The following is a 23,450-nucleotide window of genomic DNA, read 5'->3' as shown; positions in this document are numbered from 1 at the left end:
CAGGTGCAGACGTGCAGAGGAGGCGACTTTCGCCGCGAACCGCCGCGTTCTGCGTAAGACCTCTTAAGCTCCCCGTGAATGCCACAAGCTATTAAGCCTTGGCAAGGCTCTGCCGCGTTATATAATCCTGACGTCTGGAGCAGACGACACCACCCAGGGCCACAATCCGAAAGTGGGCCGGGACCCGCAGAGCAGGTGTAATTACAGGACTAGTTGGCACGTACGGGTTAACCCTTGAACCAGAAGGGAGGGGCCGCTAATGGCTCGGTTGGCGATGGTCTTTGCGTGAACTGGTGATCCGCGACGCGAGGCGGCGCAAAGGCAAAGTGGAATGAGGCCGAGCGACCTGGCGGTGTACGAGTCGCAAAGAGGAAGGAGAGAGACGAGCAGGAAGTTAAGGAGCGGCTGCGATATATGGAGAAGTGGAGATCAGGGCTGTGCGATTAGCGCAAGACGATGTTCAAAACAGGAAATCCGTATATCATCTGTATTTGTCTCTTTATTTTTACAAAATGTGAAAGTTTAGCACTTCATTCATTCATTCAACGCTGTTCGAGATGATAGAAAAACCTTTTATTTTGAAAGTGAGGTTTGGTAGGTTGTCACTTTATCCACAGGGGGATTCATTTGTGTTAGGTTTGCACTTTATCCCCAAATAAGGGAACTTCATCTTTGTTTATGAAGAACTTGTTCATTTTCAAGCAAGATTTGGTGAAAGTGAGGTTCACGCTTCATTATGTCCCAATGGATTCATTTTTGTTTGGTCAAGAAGACGGTAAATGTGCCACTTTACTCAACCCATGGAGGATTTACCGTATCTTTCAGTTGCACTTCATTCCCACTAGGGACATTTGTTTTCTATTTTTCTTTAAAAATAAAGATAAAAGATTTGAAATAATTTATTCCATTGTCGTTTGTATTTTTTTTTGTTATCAAAGAATCTAAATTGAAATCGAAAAATCGAGATTTCAGAGAAAATAATCTGGATTTTAGTTTTGTCCAAATTCACCAAGCCCAAGTAGAGACTCGTTTTTTTTTTTCCTCACACGCAATCAGAAGTATGGAGGACTTTTCAGGGAGAAGTGTCCATGAGAGAAACTGGCACGTGTGGCAAGCAGACAGAACTGTAGCTGCGAATCTGCAAATGGCATCTGTCTGCCAAAGTACGTGGAGCTCAGCAAAGTGTGCGTGATTCCAGCCCATAACAGCAACAGTACTGATCAATTTCAGGAACAACAGTTCAAGCTGCAGCATTTGCATTGGGCTTTTAAGGGAGCTGTCCGTTCAGCACCACAGACAGCAACCGCCACAACCGAGAGGCCAACAGTGTGCTTATATTGACATTAAAGGGGAGAAGAAGGAAAAAAAAAAACCCCAAAAAAACGGTATTTTCAGTATTTATAGTTTAATTGGCAAATAAAACCTCTTGAGCTTTTGTTAAGGAGGCCACAGAAACGGCCGTAATAAGTGTTTATGCAGCACGAGACAACACAAGGTGCTACTTTTGCTCAAGAGAGAGAAAGAAAATGATACGATTTCTTAACGGAATAAATAAATAAATCAGAGATTAAAACTTTTTTTCTGCACTCAATATTTTAACGTCCAACACAAAAGTCAACGATAAGTATATGCGCGTGTATACAGACTGTTGACCAACGTAAAGAACTCCGACAACTCCTCAACTTTACCTTTTGTATGCTGATTATCCTGATGGTGTCGCTACATGATCCTGTTTTTGTTTTGTTTTTTTGGTTTTGGCTCTAATTAGTTTGAAAACTAAAAAAAAACAGAAAGCAACTCAAAAAAAACTACAGAAGAAAGAAAATGTCTCAATATCAAAATGAACAAACGTACGTCATAAAATCAGCAATTATGGAATGAAATTCTATTCCAATTTTTTTCTGCCTGTGATACATTATTTACGTCTGCTTGTCCGGTGCCCACCTGGAGGCCGAGGGTCGACATTGCAGGTGTCGTGGTTTGCGATTTGATAAAGGCAACTTCTGTCAAAAACAGCACTGCCTTTTGTTGCTTCATGCTCCAGTTCGTCACATCTCTTTACCTAAAGACCCAGATCTCCATTGAATCCGTCGCCTGGCCGTGGCTCCCAGACGCGGCTCTATTGTGCGCTCGCGTTCTGCTTGAAGGCGAGCGAGGGCACCGTCGGATGGCCACACACAATGAGCGACCGCATTCATGCCTACCCCCACAAAGGCAAACTTACCAAGAATCGCTTTTCATGACTCAACGATCCTTTTGTCGGGCATTGTTTTGTTTGGTGTTGTTTCCTTTTTTGGGGGTGGGGTTACACATCGCTCATATCGCAATCGAACGTCTGGCGAAACCAAACGTGCGCTCGCCCGACGTGCGTTTGAAATGTCGCGTCTGTCTCAGCCTCCGAAGTGGGAAGTGCGACCATATGGCTGTTTCTTCGCGGCCGCCCCGTGTCGACGGGAGAGTGAGCATTTTCAGTTTTTTTTTTTTTTTTTTTTCTGTGGCGACGGAAAAAAAAACAAAAAAAAACCTTGTCGAATTCTCGACATATTGTGTCACGATCTCACCGGCTGACGCTGCCAAGTTGGACGTTCCGCAGACACTTGGCGGATTGACATCGCCGCTCTGGGGCTGCTGCGGGGCTGCGCCATACCGGGGAACGAGGCGAAACACAGCGATAAATACAGAGTACGCATTGCGATAACTAGTCGCCAACCTCGGCCGCTGGCACCTGTGTGCGTGGCGGCCATATAGGGGGTAGTGAGGCTCCATTTGCTTTGCAAAAATATACAGTCAGGAAAAAGTGAAAACAGACGGTTCACTGAAAGTGCATTATTTCTAGGAGTTCTCTGCAATACGTACACTGTGCAACCTCGGTACTCTAATGACTCCATTTTCAGATATACTGTGCATTCCTAACTTGCTTGGCAACCATGAGAGGTTGATTGGGGCCATTTTCTGGTTTCGCCAGAAAGTTTACTTGCTTTAGAAACAAATGTATTTAGGATGATTATGCACATGGTGACAAAAAAAGGCAACAAAAAAAAAAAACAAATGTGAAAAATTGTTGCCAAACTACTACTAGGTAGGTACCAAAATGAACATGCAGGTTTTACTGTACAACCAACTCTAATGAGTCGTGATTCAATTTTTACATTTAGGATGAAATTAAATGGAAAAATCCTTGAAGTGGAGTAAAACATTTGCATGGGGTAGCCATATTCTAATAATGTCAATAATAATTCTAAGAATAAATAAAAGTTGACTGAGGAACACGAGTGTCCAAAGCTTCTCTATGACAGCCTCATTAAATCTGAGTGGAAATCTGGCTCGAAAGCGGCTTATTTAAATGCTTTCTTTTGTATATTTACAAGATATTGTACCGCCATTACACACCCCGACACGGCACCAACTATGCAAATGCAAGCAGCCGAGTGAAGGAGAGGTCAATGAGAATATCAGTCAGGAGACCCTGACAGAAGGGGCCCATTATGAGACATGGGATGGGGAGCGACGCGGTGAAAAAAAAAGGAGGCCTCTCCATTAATAAAAATGGGTCAGAGTATGAATGTTGAATGGGCTCTGTTGACATTGAGACGGAGCGGAGCCCCCTAATGCGACTGACCTCTACCCCCCCACCCCAAAGACACGTTCTTCAGTAAAAACGCTGCAAAATTAGCCTGTCAAGGATGGATTCCCCTGCACGGTAAACAGCGACGAGTCAATCTTGAGGTCGTCTGCATTTTGCACTCAATCCTGCTGAACGGGACGAGGCGTTTGTGGAAGGAGCGTCGGCACGGCTTTCAAACGCTGGCTCGGGTGCGGACGCTTGGCACGTGGAAATCGCCACTTCCATTCGAGTAAAGTCTTAATTGTCTTGGACCATCAGCTGAGCAGCACTCCAGGCACGAATCCAGCCCGTCTTTCAGCGGCGGCGTCGACGATGGCCAAAAGACGCTTGGAAAGAAATCAACGTGGTGGGGGTAGGGGGGAGGGGGTGGGGGGCAGCACAAATAAAAAAACAATCTCTGCGTTATCAGCAGCCGGCCGCTCGGAGAGAGAGAGAGAGAGAGAGAGAGAGAGAGAGAGATCAGCGCGGCAGTTGGAGAGTAAAACCTCGACCTCTGAGGTGAGGGATGAGGGCTCGCTTCAGGTTTTGCCGCGGCAACGCACCTCCCTGTCCCGATAAAGATCTCAGTGTCACTTGTAACGTCGCTCCCCCCCCACCCCCCCCCGCCCCCCGGGCCTGTGAAGCGGCGAAACTGAGAGGGATCGGCCGGCTGTCGGCGGCTCCGGTGTCAGCGTCGCGGAGGGGTTATCGCTCGGCTCTTATTTGCACGCGGAGCTTTCGGGCGCGCCTGATTTTTATCTTGCGGTTGAGCCGCTTGCTTCCGTGTTGTTTACACTGCTGTCGGGGGGGAAAGTGCTCCGCCAGGGTGTCGTCCACCACCTGGGAAATATCAACATCGGTGTGGTTGATGAGAAGGAAATGCCAAAGCGGGATTAGGAACTGGGACGTACGATTTTGTATTTTAAAGGTCAAGTGTGTAGTATTTGGAGATTTTGAAGAAGAAACAGCGACATCAAGTGGTTACATTTTATATTGCAGCATCTTTCACTCTACCTCCCCCTCCTGAGCTTGCCAGTTCACTACGGTGGCCTAACCTGGATATCTGTCCTGTATTTCTATTGACTGTCCATCTTACTTTCTCCTTGTCCATCCTCTACTTTTCAAAAAAAAAAAACGCAGGCTGAAACACATCTTTCTGAGAGTCAATCGTGACATCACAAAGGGTACCGGTACCTCCGAGTTTGGGGTCAATGCTTCACCCGGGTTATCGTTTTCCATTTTGCCATCGGAGACTGCCGGGGTTTTGTTCCCCTCCTTTCAAACGCGGAACGTTCCAAGCAGTATCCAAGCAAAGTGGGATTAATAAGGCCTATCACTGACCAGTGATAAAAAAATCCCCTAATGAGACCTGACTGTGCGTCTGGGCCGGGCTTTGATTGACTGCATCAGACACCCGGGGTGTATTTTAGTCTCACCGTGGACGGACGCGCCGGGCTCGGAAGGACAAAGACGTGTTGATGACTGCCGTCGCTAGCAGCCATTTGCGCGCAGCTGTGGCCCTCCACGCGTTTCACAAGTCCGGCCCTCCCTCCGACAAATACTTTTTTTCCTTCTTCGTTGACTTTACGGCTCACACTAGTTTTTTTTTTTTTCTTCGGTCGGGGAGGGATCTGCAGCTGGGAACTGCAGTTAATTGCGCAAGGGGGGCTGGGGGGGGGGGGGGGCGGCGTCTACCGGAAAATACCAACGCCCACCACAGGTGGCTCCAGAGGAGTATGTTTGAACTTAGGGACGCACCGAGACCAGTATCGGGTATCGGTGCTAATACTGTTAGAGTTGAGCACTCTACTCGTGCTCATCAAACACGTGCCGATACCATGACACCATATGTTAATATATGACAATTTAGTTAAATTTGCTCAATTTACAGGACATCTGTGGAAAATAAATCAGAGTAATTCCGTAACGTGTAATGGCCTTAGTTCGTACTCAGTATCGGTAAGTACTGAAATGCAAAGCGCTCGCCCTCTACTCGTTCTGTGAAAAGGGTGATATCGGTGCATTATCGGTGCCTATTTGAATTAGTGAGGCTGGGCGGTAAAGTACAGTAACTTCCAAACGCAAGAGTGAAAACAGATCCGGCCATTATTTCCATTAAGCAACATGAAGAATGAGCTGCGGGTGGGACAATAAAGGCAACAGCAGGCACTCGTCTCTCCTTCCCCCCCCCTCTCCCCCCCCCCCCCCCGTTTGTTTTCTGTTTGATTCTTTGTTGTCGCGTGCGTTCGTTCGCGCGCCGCCTTGCTCTGCCAGCCCGTCCCCGCTTTTTGTCCCGGCGAGACTTTGAAGTCCTCCGTCGTCTGAGCCTCCTTCGCTCGCGCATCCGTCAGCGCCTCCCGTCGACGGACGGGCGGGCGTGCGAGCGAGCGGGCTGAGCAACGCCCCGACTAATAAAAATTTCTTTTGAGCTCCTCGCGGCTGGCAGGCGCGAGCAAAGGAGGGGGGAGGGGGGAGGAGGGCGTCGGCGGCGAGAGACAAGGCGAGCAAGGGGGGGCGGCGGGGGATCAAAGGCAGGGAGGCGGAGACGCATCCCGGACAGAGCTCGGGAGCGACAGGTGATGTCGACGGCGCGGAAGATAAAGGGAATAACGCAGCGGCGGGGAGCTGTTTGGTGCCAGCCGCGGTTCTGGGCGAGGAGCGGGTCAAAGGCGGGACGCGGGGGCGCTCCTCGCTCGCGTGATGTCACGCCGAGGATTCTGTCCGTGCCCGCGGCCCAGTGCGTCTTTGACCAAAGGTACTCGGGCTGTATTTTCAGAGACTGATGTGCAGTTGTGGCCAAAATTTTATGGACACACGGGGCCAGTTACTTTAATATTGGCACTGCATGCTGCATGCAATAGTGTATCTGAAGTAAATTGGTTGACCGTTTGCTTTAAACATGGAAACAGAAACGGCAAAAGCAACAGAATAAGATGCAACGATAACTGCTGCAGTTGGCCTTTTTAAAAAAAAAAAAAAAAGGTGAAGGAAGAAGTCTACACCTACTGAATCCCACCCCCACAAAAATAAATCCCTTACGTTTAGCAATTCACCATCACCGTGACATCTCAGTCGTTATATGTCAATGAGTTCTGATCATAAGAATTCAGCGAAAAAAGAGAAAGAAAGAAAGACAGAAGGAAAGCAACACATCATTGAACTGTTTTATATTTGGATTTTGGAGTCTTCGTTCAAATTATTAAACATATAAACAGTTTTCTTTGTTTGTTTTTTTGTGATAATGACAATTGGAATTTCACAGTTAAAAAAAAAAGAACCTCTTAAACAATAACTTTCCCTTAAATTATAAAGAAACTAAATAGTACTGAAAGTGGATTGGTCATTCTAATTTTGTATAGAATCATTTATGCTACGCAGACAACAAATAAAAAATGCCAAAAAAAACAAACAAACTAAACAAAACGTCAATGAGTAAAGTGTTGCCTCTGGAAGTTATTTTAAATTCCAAACCCAAGTGCATATAACTTGTAACGTAACAGCATTAACTATCTCATTCGCGAGCTGGAGACCAGCATCATTGTTGGTGGAATTTAGCATAACATGGACCGTTAAGAGACAGAGTGAAGGAAGCAGCCGAAGCCTTGGGAGACGGCGGCCACGGGGCTGCAGTAAATAACGCCGCTTCGGCTGCAAACAAGGGGTCACGAGTTAATAAACCGTCCCACGCTCCCTCTCCCTGCGGACCCACGGATGTGGGAAGGCAGGTCGGCGCTTTCAAAAAACCGCAACCTGACTCAAACGCGGCGGCAGAAATAAATCCAAGGAACACGTCCCTGTGCTGCGAGGATGAAAAAGAGGCAGGCAGGAGAGGAGAGGAGAAGGCAAGCGTGCGTCGGAGGGAAGCCTCGGAACAATTTAATTTTAGAAGGCAACGTTACCTAATCTCGCCATTCACAAAAAAGCCACGCGTGGCCGCATCGACGCTTTAAACAACCGTCAAAGTGGAACGATAAAAAGGAAAAGTCCCCCACCCCAACAGGAGGAAAGGCGTAAAAATACCGTACCGACCCCAACGATTTGATTTGAAATGTTGTACTGGTGTGGTTTTTAGCAGCCAGTTGATGTCTCGCCTAATCCAAAACGATGATAACTTGAAAAGCTTAGAAACTGAACAAAGCACTGAAGCTTAGAACAGGGACGTTTTGCAAAAATCAATATATGACAAACCAAATTCACGGTTCATGGTCGAACCCTGGATTTTCAGAGTCCACTGGGTAGCTCGTAATTCCCAAACACCGGCCTTGCAATGTGCTGGAAGTTGGTGAATTTGTTTGCTGGCCACCTTGACAGAATTGACCAAGCGGTAAACGTTTGCTAGCGTGATTACCAAACAGCTAAATAATGCTACGTGTTCAATTTATTATGCGAACAGGCAACATTTGTTCATAAAACGGGAATATGTCTTAGCCTCAGTGGATCCCCGCCGCCCAACAAAACATGGATGTGCTCCATTGTTACACAGAACCTTTCACGTCTGTGAAACCCCAGAGTGGTTACATGACTTACAGGAATCTCGTCAGGACTGACGTTCACAATACCATGAGCGATAAATGGACCAAATACCGACTTTACCCGAGCCGTACCTCTGGACAAGCAGCAGCGCTCGTGCTTCTTGAGCCTTGTTTGCAATTTTCGATTGCCGGGCGAAAGAAGCGCGAGGACTTTCCGATAAGCAAATTGCGCTAAGGCGACTAGCGTTCGCGGGCATCGTTTTGCGCGAGACGGGCGGTATCGTGTTTGCGAGAGTGTCTGCGTGGAAACAGTGAGTGAGCGGACAGCGGAGTGACAGGATGATAGATGGGAGAGGACTTAATGGGGGGGTGTATTGTTACATTGGCTTTTTGGATCCCGTCTTTCAGCCTTGACCGCACGTCTCCTTCCCGTTTCTCCACTTGGATGCTAAAACCTCAGCCCATATCGGAGAGTTTGACCGAGTAAACCCCCCCGGAGGGAGCAAAAAGTCTCGCAACCACTTTGGCGCTCGGTACATTTGATCCGCGAAACTAAGATGTCAACAGATCAAAGTTTTCTGCTTCTAATGCTGACGCGGACAAGAACAAACAAACAAACAAACAAACAAACAAACAAACCAGAAGAAAAGAAATGAGTCAAAGTTGCAGAGCAAAGCAGAAATGGGAATTAATAATGCTTGTGGTGGCACTGAGAGACTCATACACCTGTCACTTTCATTGATTTACAATAAGTCGTTAACATTCCCCCCCCACCACCCCCTCAAAGTCTGACCCGTTCATAACTCAAGACGGGATATTGATGAACGTGAGTGGCTGACTGATGTAGCGAGCGACTTCACGGTCTGTGCGGCAAGTTGTTCCTGTAGGAGCCTGGTTAAGCGCCAATTAATGGGCGTACGTCAATGAAAAGCCTCATTAACAGTGTTGTAATTGCGGTGAAGCGTGTTTAACTTGAAACTATGTAAGATTATATCGTGAGATGTCGTCGGCATAGGTCACATCTGGCTGACTGAGGTGTGCTTTTTTTTTGTTATTTATAGACAATACTGTCTACGCACATAGACATTCAGTGTACTTTCACAATGTGACCTCAAACTACCTTTGTTTTCTTCGATGGGCTTGTCATATACAAAGGGATTCACTGGAAGAAAATTCGATACAGAAAAAATATCGCAATTTCATCTTTGTACATTCACTCGAAATGATAAATATCTACCACCGCATTGTTCTATGAGGAAGCATTTTTCACTCGCACAAGGAGCAGGTCCATATTTTGTGCCGCCATGTGTCTGCAGTAGCCCAGATGGTGGGTCTGCTCCAAATGTTCTGATTTGACAACACAGCTGTTTTAAGAGAGACGTCGCCTCGTGTAAGAACGTCAGAAATCCGGAAGCTCTCTCGCCAACAGACCTGAATAAATCTTACAAAGTGGACCTTTAGAAAAAAAAAAAAAAAAAAAAAATACACAGGTCGGTAAGACACAAACAAGGCAGGCGCAATTGCGCGGGCCCCCACGTGTAATTTATAAACTGGATGAGCAGACTTGATTGGCGCTTAATTGCGTTGGCAACGCCGGCTGTTGTGACATTCATGCCAATTTAGCGGGGACCTGAAATTGAACTGGCAGGGCCTCGGAGGACAGAGCGACTTCGGGGGAGGGGCCGGGCAGAAGAAACATGAAATTAGGACTAATAGATTATCTGTCGGCCGCAGGCAGGGCCTAACAAGCAAGCCGAGCGCTGGGGTGGCCGTGGAGGGGGAGAGCGAGAGGGAGTGAGAGAGTGAGTGAGTGAGTGAGTGAGTGAGTGAGTGAGTCCCTCCCTTAAGGGAGCTCAGATAAAGTCATCACTCGACAAAGTGCTGATCTGGAGTCGGGAAAAAGGCTGCGTCCAAAGCACACACACACACACAACACCACGGCAGAATGCACCAATAGACGAGCCCGTCACTGCTGGCAGAAGTAGGTGCAACCAATCTGTGCCTTTTTTTTTTCTTTCTTTCTTTCTTTTTCTTAAATTACGCGTCCAAGAACGTATCTGTAAACCGAAAACCTACAACCGCTAGGAATGCCACCGGTGGCGTCGCACGATCCGCAGAGGAAGGACTTCACGGACACTGAGCGAGAAAGTGTACGGCCATTAATCTCCACCTCTCTCTCAGGGAGCGATAATTTAGCGCGTTCGACCCGACGGCGTCGGCAGAGCCACGCGGCTCTCCTTATTGCACAACGGGCGGTTATTCAACCGCGTATCGAGCCAAAACATTGAACCCGGTGGGACTGATGACTCAAGTCGGATGCGATAGTGACAAGGAGGCAGCGTCGAGATGCGGCTATTAATAAATTCAGAGGGATTCATTTCCAATCCAAGTGCGTGCAATAAAACCTTTTTTTTTTTTTTGCCACGCTTTCACCAGTGGGCGGGTCCAGTCTGCCATCAGGCCCAGAATAAATCACGGCGGCGGCGGCGGCGGTGACACTTAGCAGCGTATCGTGACAACCCCGCGCTTGTACTTACAAATTCAGATGAGTCCGAGTCCAAACTCGCGCCCTCTTAAATGGCTGACCGCAGTGAGAGGAGAACACGGTAACGAGGTCCAAAATGTCACAGAAGAGTCTCGTAGCACTGTCTGAAACCCCAGCGTACGGAAATAAGAAGAGAACTGCAACATTACTGCCCGAGAACCTCGACGCCAGCCATAAAATTGGCTGCCGAAAAACGGAACTCAAACTTTTCGGTTCCGCTGCCAAGTGGGACACTCTTCCACTCGCGCTACTACGCGCGCTTGTCGCGTCACTGGGCGGCGTCCAGAAAAAGGGGGCCGGTGCCGCTCCAGCATGGGTTAGGCGCCTGCTCTGCTCACCAGAGTCTGCCGAGGAAGCGCGGGAAGCACGCGTGATGTGATGCGCATGCAATGCAATGCAATGCAAAACAGGGAATTTGCCAGTCGGTCAAAACCATGCCGATCATGGAATTCGAAATTTTTGCGTAATGTTAGCGTTAACCGTTATAGGCCTTTCACCGTAGGCTGCAGCCGAATCGGGGGAATATAATCCAGCACTGACTACCTAAGTCAGAGTGATGACCACGCGACAGGCACACCTGGTGTTAGCGGTAAGAAACACGTCATAGTCCCTCTGATAGCTGGAAACGAGAGACCAACAACAACAACAACAACAAAAATCCGAGATTCAATGATTTGATTTCATGATGTCACACGGCTGGAGGACGGAAAGCAGGAAGTGACAATTCTGGTGTCTCGCGCTCCTCTTGAACTCGCACCGCGGAACTGAAACCAAGCGATAAGTAAAAAAGATGGAAAATAAGAGCGGCAAAACATTTACTCCCAAAATATGAGGCGCCCACGAATTATCTCGCGGTGGAGGTGTGCAACTAATTGCACGAGTCCACTGCCAGCTCGGAAAAAAGTTTCGGGAAACTTTGCTCGCATAAGTAGAATATCCCTTCTTTATGTGAGCAATTAAAAACCATAACACTGGTATTATGCAAAGTTAGTTTTTTTTTTCTTTCTTTTCTCTCCTTTAATGGCCGGTGGACAGTTGGTGTCTTTGAGCAGTGGAGCAGACCCGAAACTGGACTTGTTATGTGGGCCTATAATTCAAAGCAGGGACCTTCAGTGCAAGCCACACAAGGCCAAACAAGTGGAGCGTGGAGTGCAAAGCAGGGCAAAACCGTAAAAAGTGAGAAAGCAAGAAGTCGGAAGGAGAATCCAAATTCCCGTTCAGCTTTAATTACAGGCTACTGCACGCAGTGAGTGGACAGAGGGGAGGCTCCAGTCGGGGGACATAGGCAGAGTTGGCCTAATTGGAGGCTGTGAGCTACTGTAAAGTATGTAAAAGCGGGAAAGCGTTGTTATAACTACAAAATCTTTGTGACCGTCTGCGCTCTCTTCGCTGGCGTCAAATCCGTTTAACTCACCGGAGAGCCTCGCGTTGTTCTAATCCATCTCGCCGCGTCACGCTCGGTTTGACTTGGAATGATTTGCATCGATTTCGGTCTCCCCCGCCGCCTTTTGCGCCCGTCCTCCCTCCTAATCGGCCGTAATGGAACGGTCACGCCCGACGCCTCGGGCTCCCACCGCGTGTAAGCACCTGCGAGCGGCTCCGGCTTCTTGCGAGAGTCGTGCCCGCTTCCCTTCCCCTTTCCCCGTCCCCGTTCCTCATCTTTTCTGCGCTGACCTACTTTGGCAGAGAGCTTAGGTTCCCCTCTCTCTGTGTTTCTCGCGCGGCGAGGCCCGGGGGAAAATCCGCACGCTCTCCTACTGTATTGTCCGAGTCCCGGACAGTGAAAATACGCCAGATTCAAACCTCGCCGCCCCTGCGAAATCGCTCCCGCCGACTCTCGCAGGACTGCATTCCGGGGGGTTAAGAAGCTTAAGTCTCGTATACGACGCGCGGTGAAAGGAGGGGGGGGGGCCCTGAGCGCATCTCATTACGGGCTGAACTGTGCGTTACCTTTGGCAAACGTCGTAGGGATATTTCTCACGCGGGAATCTACGGCTCGGGTTGTGATGACTACTCAGGCGGAATTTACAGTCGGCGCTCGCGACAGCCTACTTGAGCCGCGGCCCTGAATGGACGCCCCGGCCAACTTTCCCCCGTGTGAGCAAGTTCCCTCCGCCTATTATCTCCGAATGACCCTCGCGCTCGCCAAGGTCGCTCCAGTCAGTTTCCAAAAGAGGCATTTTCGATGGCTCGTTGTCTTCAAGGGCTACACGCATCGTGTATCTCTCTGTTCTCTCACCACCTATTTCGGACTTCTGCTTAACCTAACTTGCTTGAATCTTCACACCTGTGTTTTACTGTTGTACGCTGATAGCGTGTCGTTGTTTTTTTTTCTTCTTTTTTTTAACAAATAAATCAAAAATAATGACACACAAAGTATTTATTCGTGACCTAGTTGCTACGTCCTTCAACGTAAAATATCCTCGGTATATTCATTCACGATTTAAAAGTTATATGCAATGTTTGTCACGGTCATAGTTATTAAAGGTTCAATGAAATACCTTGAACAAAATTGCTTACAACCTAAGTGTCGAATTAATATTCCCTAAATAACACAGTTGAAAAGTGGCAAGCGAAATTGTGTCAGAGCAGTATAAACGCCAGCATTGACAGGGGCTGTGATTCACTAATCGTTCGCTGAAGCTAGCCTGTTCCGTGATTTTCCGACGTGTGAAAAAACGTATTATGTGCTTGCGTTTTAGGCTCATGATAAATGTACACATAAGCGTGTCATTTAAAACATAACCACAAAATATCCGTCCCCGACGTGACCTGTGAACTCCCCTCCGTTGAGCGTGACGATACAGCGACTCCGGGGGGCGTCGGCGTTTAAGGCCGACACCCCCGCGGTGCTACCATGGAATGTTGGGTGAGCTCCACTGAGTTTGTACCCAACATGTTTCGCTGCTTCAATTTCTCAAACTTTAGAAACTCTGGGCCGGAGTTTTCGAACCGTTTCAGAGACGAAGCCGTTCTTCATCTCTGTTGTTTTGCAGGACGTGAACAACGAGCGACGCCACCGTCCGCGCTCAGGTACAGACAAGCATTTGAATTTAATTTCAACAATTTCCAAAAACAACACGCTTCAATTTTCGCGTCGTCGTTCGTTGTCGTTGCAGCCCCACAGCATCGCGTGAACTATTACAACACATCCGGTTCACCGCGATAAATGATAAGTGAAAGGCTCGAGTGCATTGTCAGCATTTCAGTTGCTCACCCCGTTATCTTAACGTAATCACTTGTGTGTTATTAGACATGGATTTTGGGAAACAGAGCGCAACTGATTTGCCCGTTTGGGAAACAGTTCGGGCGGACGACTGAGACTCCGTTGAGCTGCAACAGTGTGGCAGCCCGACTTCCAACGCGTCCGCGCGCATCTTCCGAATCGCTGCGACGACCCGCCACGGCTCGCGTGCTTCTCTCGCACGGCGAACGTGAACGGCAAAAACAAGAGTAATTAAATCTTCATTCCGTCACACAGCCCCCCCCCCCTCCCCCCCGCAAGCACCACTCGCGTTTGTCAAATTGAAAGAGCACACAGTGCAAAACAGATCCACTTAGCTCCATGCCCCGCCGATTCTTCTCCCAACATTGCAAAGCGTTTTGCCCCGGGTTCCCCGCAAAAAGGAATAATGCCCGCTTCCCCTGCGCTTCGACGGCACACTGTGGAATTCATAAATCAAAGAGCGAGTGACAACGCGCGGCGACCCGAAGGCTGAGCTGCGGCACCTTTAATTCCTGCCTGAGCTTACAGACAGCTGAGTGTAGGTTTTTGTCCGAAATAGTTTCTCCTGCAAGCTGCAAGCATCCCGGTTAATTAGACGTGCTGACAGCTTGTGAAGCACGCGGACCATTATAGATCGGCTGCTTAATTGGAAAGAGCCATACGCCCCCCCCGCTCCCCCACCCACCACCAAGTGGACAGCTCCTCTGTGGCCGCAATAACGCCCAAGATAAACCGTCAGGGTTCAAGGAGTCGTCAGTGTGTCGTTAGTATTTACGGTGGCCCGATGAGGCAGCCGAGATTTCCACAGGCAGACGTCGAGCTGGAATGGCCAGTGCGTACAGTTGAACACTGCGGCCGCTGCATCGCCGCCGCCGCCACGCTCGAACCAAACGCGGCAAGCGCGACAAATGCCGCGCGATTACACACACAGAGAGTCGACGTGCAGAGGCGATTACTCGCCGTGTCACCTCGGGCGATGCAATCCTCGCGTGGAAAAAGGGACCCGATGACATGCCTGTCGCTTCGCCGTGACACGGCTTGAATTTGGAGACACTTTTACCTTCTTCGCGCGCCAGCGGAAAAACACGGACCACGACAACAGTCGCATTTGGTGGGAAGGCACCACGACAGGGAAAGCAGAGGCTTACCTCCCCTGGACTTTGATATCGGAGATGGCGTAAAAGTATCTCGAGAGGTTGTTCTCGTCCACCATCGTGGCTCCGGTGGCGGGCCGAAGAAGGCGGATCCTCAGGTCGGTGATGGTAAAGAAGTCCCTCAGGTTCTTGGTTGTGTCCAGCTGGCCGTACAGCGAGGCCATGTTGTGCAGCCGGGGTCCAGCGAACAGCGCAAAGCGGTCCTTGATCTCAAAGCGCACCGTTTTGTCATACTTCCACACGTAACCACGGGAGTATTCCTCAGTGCATATAATGTCCAGCAGGGTGTGCTGAGTGAGGTCCTGCGCCGTTTTGGGCTCCATGGTGAAGGCGTCCAAGCAGTCAGTTGCGTAGAACTGGTACGGCTGCCAGGTACGTCCGTAATCCAGGGACTTCTCGAGGACCATCTGCTCCGGTCGACCGGACTCGAAGGTGAGGACAATGTCGTCGGTCAACTCGATGGTCTTGTTCCAAGACAGCGTGATGTTGACCAGAAGAGCCTTCGGGTACTTCTTCCAAGACGTGGACTGCCAGAAGGTTGTGGGATTACGGCCCTCAATGTCAAACATGAGCTCCGGAGGGTGGGCGAGTTCCTCTGTGCTGGCGTCACATTCATTGTTGCACATGTAGGGGTTCTCCTGCATAGATGGATAGGCAGAGGAAAACAAGATAGACAGGAAGAGGAGGAGGAGAAGAGAAAAGATCAGTCGTTGGTCATAAGCAGTTCAAATTGAAAAGTCAAAATGTGGGTGTCTCTCACAAAACCGAGGTGATCACACAAAACAATACCGACCCCGCAAAAACAACATGCTAGCAATACCGACCCCGCAAAAACAACATGCTAGCAATACCGACCCCGCAAAAACAACATGCTAGCAATACCGACCCCGCAAAAACAACGCGCTAGCACCTTAATCAAAAACGTCTTGGAATCTCATCTCATACGGGCAGGGCCGATGTTGCGGTATCGCACACCACCATTCAACAGCGCAGTCGAACCCATAGGAAGAGTGGGATTCTCCCACAATGTGGGTAGCTTGTTGAAAACTTCCATTAATACAGACCGGCAATAAATAATCATATACGGCACGACGATAAAAGCTGCGAGGACGGCATATAAATTGACTTTATGAGCGTTTGAGCACACGGCATTTGAATGCACAACACAAAGAGGTGTTTGATTCAAGTCCATGAGCTGCGCAGCGATTGTCAGCACGTGATAATGTAGAACATAAATGTAAACGACATAATGCTGTTACGCAACGGCGCGAGGCGACAAAGCCATAAAACCAACAATATAATTAAACGTCAAGAACTCCATCACTGAATAATAATAATAATAATAATAATAATAATAATAATAATGATAATAAATAAAACAAATAATGAATCGAGCAACAGCTAAAAGCATAACTTAAAAGTGGCGATTATAAACAGCCCCAACGCAGGCCAGATACAACGTTGGTTAATGGCAGCCATGCAATACCCATCACAGGGTCAGGGAAGTGTACAGGAATTAATTAAGTCAATTTCACAGCTGATTATGAAGAGGTCTCCCATCTCATATACCACCGTGTGGTGGAGGGGGAGGAGTCTCGGCAGTGTCACGTCTGCACGGTGCAGCTTGCCTACAGGTTGTTTCCATGCAAAAGGGTGGTTACCAGGACCTGAGCCCGCTGTTACCCAGCAGACTGAATGACTTGACATTACGTTCAGGTTCAGAGTGGGTCAACTTCGGGTTAATGCGTAGTGCAAAAACAAACAAATGAAACAAAAGGTTGTATTTCTGCCGTTCTCGGCGTGGGGCTTGTGATTTATATAACAACGGCTGGAAAAACACACACACACACTTTTCTATCTTATTTTCACAAATATATTGTACGCAGTAACATGGATTCTATATTATCCGTATCATCTAAATTGGACCTTTTTTTTGTTTTGTTTTTTTTTTTTGTCTCGCGCACTTTGTGTGAAAGAGGCCTTTCCAAAAACATTTGTTTGACTTCCCACAAATCATTACCAGGCGATGTTCTGTGCCGCCTCCCTGGAGGCTCCATCAGGCTGTCAGAGGGGGAGGAGGCGCTCCTCCACGAGGACCTTTCAAGTGCTACATGCTCCAATTTATCAGGACAAGATAATCCACTACTTGATTAGGTGGGAGATGTCACCCCCGCGCCGTGCCACTGCGTGCGTGCGTGCGCGCGTGTGCGCGTGCCTGCGCGCGGCAGTCGGGGCGGGGGAGGGGCACAGAGAGGAGCCGGCCTCTGATGTAAGACGGCCTAATGAAGCGAGCGCCGAGGCAGAGATTGAGTCAAGTTGGGGGAAGGAGAACTAGCATCAATTGGGGCTAATAAGCTTTGCAAGGCTTCCCTCCGCCGGTCCTGCAGACGACGGGCAAAGGGCTTCCGGCCGGGGGGGGGGGGCGGGTTTCCCGTTTAATACCCCCGCCTGCACGACGCCCTGCAGGCTTCGCTCAGCGCTGGGAGCCGGCGGCCGCGTTAAGAGGCGAGCGCCGGCAGTGGAAAATTCCACCACTTGCTGACGGGGGGGGGGCGGCGCAAGGTGTGCCGTTAAGGGGGAGGCATCTGGTACGCGGCGGATCCACGGGCAGATGTGTAATAACTCACATGCGGCAGTTCCACTGCTTGGGGGGGGGGGGGGGGGTGGACAGTGTGTAAAAACACACTTGGCATGCGGCGTCGCGTGCGGCTCGCCGGGAACGTGCGGCCATTGAGACGTGAACCGCTCCTCGCTGACAGCGGAGGGCGGATGCCCGTAGTTTACTGTTTATTGCGCCGTAATGCCGCAGCATTGGACTGTCACGAGTGGCGCGCTCGGTCGAGGGGAAATGATGGACAAACGAGACGGGTTCTCGCTTGTTCTTCGCCCTGTTCAAGCACCGTGTCCGTCCAATTCGTGATGCCCCCCCCCCCACTGTTTGCAGGCTCGCTATGTAACAAAGAGATCGAATGACGTGAAACGGAATTGAAAAGACAACATGCGCTTAGCTCCATGAAGTTATTTCGTATCAAATATGATATCTGATAAGTTAATACGATATCTAATAATGACCGTGAACGTCTTCATTCACCAATTACAAGCAGTCGTGATGGCCATATTTTTCGAATTCAATATGATAATCAATATTTTTAGGGGTCCACATTGCAATACCAGTCAAAAATCACAACGGACAGGCAAGACAGGCTTGCGGTTGCCAGAAAGAACGCCGCTAACCAATGCCAGAATGAGCGTAGACATTGATATTTCCTCAAAATTATCGATACGATATTTTACCCTGACTAGTGATCGATATATCGATAAAGATATCGACAAGCACTAACGAGCAGGGATTATCACTGTTTGCAAAATACTTTTTGGTCGCATTGAATGCCACTGGTCTCTACGCACCATTACTTGAAGTATTTTAATTTTAAATGAAAACTTGCTGTGGGAAAGGAAGGAAATACTTCACCGTAATGTATGCGCTGACGCGCAACTAATATACATGCGGGCGTGTTAAATGCCTCACAAAGACAAAGCGGATACCCCGCTAACGACAACTGGCTTCCGTGACAAAACGGCGATGGTGGTAATGGTGAAGCTGAAGGCGTATTATGCATATTATTTCCCACCTCGAGTAATTTGTTTCTGTCAGTAATTTCCTATGCCGGGGCGCTTTAGATTAAAGTCCGGACATACGGTTCTCTGAAATATAGAAGGCCTTCCTTCTGTTTTGAATTAGTTCGGGCACTTTTCGCGGCGCGGCTACGATGGCTAAAGGATTGATGCCCTCATAACCCCCGGGGGGTTAAACACAGCCAGCCCAGTGGATGCGGCCCCTGACGCAGCCTCTGGCTTTGGGCCTGAGTAGTACCAGTATATCCCGGCGTCTTTATGTAAGCTATTGCATCATATGAGAGGTCTAGCGCCTTGCTCCTTTTATGTTTAAATCAGGCCCATAGCACACATGCGCAGTCGCGCGCACGCACGCACACACACACACACACACACACACACACACACGCGGGCAGTCAAACTGCTGTCCGCACGGGAACATCTCTGTAATCAGACAGAGGTGGATCCGTATCGATCCGAGTGGCCAAGCGGCGGAAAATCTGCTGCGTGTCACTGCAACCGGCGCTGCCCCGGACACGCGGGTTAAAACCTTTCATTACTGTCGCCTCTGCTTCTCGCCTAACGACAAAATACGGCCTTTATGAAGATCGATAACCTCAGCCATCATCCCGGAGAAGGGAGAGGGGGGGAAGAGGCGGTGGTGGTGGTGGGAGGGAGAGATAAAATGCTGAGTGTACCGGCCGCATGAAAATCAATGGCAGGTTTCTGAGTTTTACCACCGGGGGCAGCGCGCGGGGCTCCGTTGGCTGATTAACGGCCCGGCACGCACTTAGCATAACTGACAACGCCCTGTTGGCCGCCGTATTTCGCAATTAGAAGAAGACGTTTCCATTCATCCCGGCGTGACGTGATAACTAGCCCGGGGTGGCGTCGAGCCACCGCAGATTCCAAGCCCAGCGGTCGGCGGGGGGTTGCCGGTAGTGGATAAGTCGCAGTAAATTGGCGCTAATAGAGACGCCGTCGCTCCGCCCCCAAAACGCAGCCGCCTAATCGGATTATTCCTCGTCGCGTCGCGATTCTGAGAGATAGGGGGAGAGAGGAGGGGAGGGGATGCGTGATGCAGGACAAAACCTGTGTGTGTGTATGTGTGTGTGTGTGTGCATGCGTGATCATAGAGAAACTGCTCCGAATTCATTTAGCGCCGTCAACACGTTTGTCAGGCGGTTCAGGTTAATTTAACCGAACGACCGCGGGAATGCAAATTAACAGGGCGGAGCAAAAAGTACAGGATTGTGAATCAAACCTGTTCAGTTGCACTCGGCAGAGAGGTGAGACGGAAAGGCGTTTCCCTCTTGCTCAAATTTCCCCTAGTAAGGTCTTTGAAAAAATTACTCGATTCAAGCACAGACAAAAAAAAAAAAAAAAAAAAAAAAATCCAGAGAAATAATGAATACATTTCTCACGGCGGAGTTGTTGATATCAATGCTGGAGTTACTAGGAACTGCTTCACAATTGGTCTGTTGATTGGCTCGGTTTTTCTATATTTGCTTCCCTGGTCGGGGAAGTAGCTTCAATTCTGCACTCCTTCAGTGACAACAATGGCGTTGTTGGGATTGCTGCATAAAAGTAATCAAACTACTGATGACTCCTTTAAAAAGTAATCTAATTACTTCTTTCACTACTTTGTTTAATAAGTAATCAATTACTCATGACTATTTACTTTAGTTGAAAAAAAAAAAAAAAAAAAAGATAAAGTAACAGTTGCTCAGTGCTTTGGAATGAACTTTATTAAAGTGCAAATTTTGCAACTCCCAATATTGAATGTGTTGTTGTTTTGCCGGAGTATTGGAGCCGCCGCATGCTGCCCTCCCTGCACACAGCGCACAGCAAACCATAATATTCTCTGATTTAGACGAGATGAACTCAAAATAACGTTTGTATTTCCAGCCATCAAACGCAATCGCTGTTTTTCTGTGACGGTTGTTTGTCTAAATTTCAGACGTTTTGTGGACAATGGGACATTTTTATCTTGTAAAACACTTCAGAAAAGTCACAGAATAATTACTTGATAAAGTAATTATGATGTAATTACCAGTTTTGCCACAGTAATCCCAGTACACTACTCTGTTACTCAAAAAGCAATTCAATTACAGTAGTGGATCAGTTGGTAATAGATTACTGACGCCAAATATCTCTAGCTGGACACTGGGGTTAATGCTGACATTTTGGGCTGCTTCACACCCGTTCGGTCGACTGCGATTGGTGGAGTTGCAGCAACGTTGCATTTTTCATTTGGAAAAGCCGTCACATCGCACTTTGCCACGCGCACCAAACACGACAGAGCGATGTCTATCGGCCGAAAAAATCCCAGACGGCTTCCGGATTTCTCAGCATCTGTGCGGCCCTTCTGGGATTTTTGATTTTGACTTGGCGTTTCTGCCAATTAAAATATTTCAAGACCAACGATATCAGCAGTTTTGCGAGACAGCGAAACGTCGCGCCTCTCATTCTTAAAACGAGACGAGTCTGAGAGCGCTGAAGGAGAAGACGGATCGCCAACGAGTCGGAGAAAAAGCCCGGTGGCCGACGGCAAATCCAGGATTCGTTTCAATCAAACGTTATCGCGGCGGCGTGACGACACACTGGTATAGTTTTTGTCTGTCACCTTGACGGCTTCTGAGATGATTTTCTTTTTTTTTTTCTTCTTTTTTTACTTTCCTCCTGGTCGGTGAGACTTTTTTTTTAATTTGCACCTGTTCTCCAGAGGTGAATTTAACTGGAACACCAGGTGCGCGTTGACGGCAGAGCGCTGGAGGAAGGGTTTTAAAAATAAGATATTACCGCGGTGGCTGAGAGCCTGGGCCCGTCCCCGCTCGGCGCTCGTCGAGAATTGGACTGAGGGGGGATATAAATTCAACTTGCTGCTCGCGAGCCTTCCAGATAGATGGACTTTCACCAATCAAACACATCTGTGTGACAGATGTCTCGCGCCTGTAACCCAGATACCAAAATGAAACCCGGTCCTCATCTTTTCCTCTACCCCCCTCTTCCCCGTCCGTTTCTTTTCTCAGCAATAGATCCATTATCTTAAGCGGTCTATGTGCAAGCTCAACAAGAAATGACTTCTCGGTACCCGAAGGATTTAGCAGATTTTTGGCACACAACTTTTTTTTGTTTTTTTAGCGTGTCTGCACTCCCCAAAAATGTGATGTCGGATTTTAAGCAGCTAGCTTGTTATTGGCCACCATTGAAACTCTTTGGCGTCAATCATCACGGTGACGAAAGAGTTGCCGACACGTGTGTCTAAATCCTTGTGAACCTTATCGTACATAAGCCATTACCTGGTGGACTGGTTATCTGTCTGTCCCCCAGTGAAGGGACCACTAAACCAATGAGCAAAGAAGGCTGTCACAGGACCACACCTGTTCTACGAACAAAGTACCGCAGTATAGAATATTGCAAATATCAACGTGATGACCTTTACATGGTGATACTTGCTTGTAATTATTGTAGGTTCAGTATAACCAACCAGATACTTTCCAATTTTAGATCTATTATATTCATTATGTCTTTGTTTTTCACAGTTTTGTTGTTTCTTTTGTCAAGACGAGGGTTTTTTCGGTCTTACCTTCTTGACACGTTTCACCAGAGGAAGGCGGAAGCTCCGCCGAAACGTGCCAAGAAGTTAAGACCAAAGAAAACCTTGTCCTTGCAAAAGAAACAACCAAACTAATTTACAGTTTTGCTTGGCTTTGTTTTGTTTTAATCCCCCCAGCTAATTTTTTTTTTTTTAGCCCCTTTCAATGAAAGACTTGATTTTGTTTTATTCAAATTCTTTTGGCTCCGAGCCAGAGTAAAATGCAATTCAAAGGCCGGTGGAACTTTCGGAGGAAGTTTAACACCAAGGCCAACATTCCATCCCATCAACATTGCAAAATCTCTCCCCACATCTCCACAGAAATGCATAATTTCCTCTCCAGCATTGATCCGTTTCCTTCAACGATTTCACATCTCTTTGAGCATATGCGCGTGTGTGTGTGTGTGTGTGTGTGTGTGTGTGTGTGTGTGTGGCATGGGGCTGGGCTGCATTAATGAGGCCTAGTGTTCCGCGATAGATTCCTTTATGCCGACCCAGGGGTTTGATTGAAGCGGCGCACTCTCAATCTCCCTCGCTCGCTCCCCAGCCAATGCCAGAACCTTTGCTGGATCCGACCCCACGCCGCCAACTCCCGGCCGCCGCCCCATAGTGATGGGTGATGCAGACAGTGGAAGGAGCTTAACCTGGACGAGGAATGAATATTGGATGCCAGGGTGACAGATTACACTGGTAATAGACACCCGGGCCAAATCCCCACAAGGATTACAATCATATTTTCAAATGGCTCAGGGTCGCCAGGAGGTTTGCCGGCTTGGATGGCGGTCAGCAAGGAGAGGGGTGACCTCAAAACACACAGCGCGCACGCGGCCGCGCACGTACACACACACACACACACGCCAGGGCAATCCCTTTACCCAGCTTTGTCTTCGATGGTACGTTTTTCAAGATTGGTTAAGATATCGACGCACAATTCACTTGCGGTTTGGCAGATGGCAAACGGGACGTCGATTCTGACGGACAGCCAGAGAGAACCAACAACAAAAATACCACCCAAGGTTAAAATGCTTGACCGTTTTGACGGTTGGATTTTTTTTTTTTTTTACTGTCCGGCGCAATGGAATTCGCGACTGTGCTCGACGTGCCAAACGAGGAACAAACGGACACATGAAGCGCCCTTCTGCATCCCTCTCTTCTCATTCCGAATTCCAATGCAGAAACCCGTAGCCACATTGATTGCTGCAGTGACAACACCGAAATTCCACTCATGTTATTTAA

The 23,450-nt window shown here is 48.4% G+C and overlaps 1 protein-coding gene across 6 annotated transcripts in view; it reads right to left on the bottom strand.

Moving 5' to 3' along the window:
• The window catches only part of ntng1a (netrin g1a), a 105,563-nt gene that overhangs the window by 38,201 nt on the left and 43,912 nt on the right, over positions 1 to 23,450 (bottom strand). For all 6 annotated transcript variants that reach the window (XM_076013733.1, XM_076013737.1, XM_076013734.1 and 3 more), the window contains exon 3: positions 14,996 to 15,639. In XM_076013733.1, coding sequence (XP_075869848.1) covers positions 14,996 to 15,639 — 644 coding nt within the window. The remainder of the gene's footprint in view (positions 1 to 14,995; positions 15,640 to 23,450) is intronic.

Source organism: Nelusetta ayraudi, unplaced genomic scaffold, assembly GCF_046127955.1.
Source record: "Nelusetta ayraudi isolate G7.1 ecotype Tasmania unplaced genomic scaffold, CSIRO-AGI_Nayr_v1 ptg000155l, whole genome shotgun sequence".
Lineage (NCBI taxonomy): Eukaryota > Metazoa > Chordata > Actinopteri > Tetraodontiformes > Monacanthidae > Nelusetta > Nelusetta ayraudi.
Note: the sequence above shows the minus strand (reverse complement) of the source record. Positions and strands in the feature narration are given on the sequence as shown.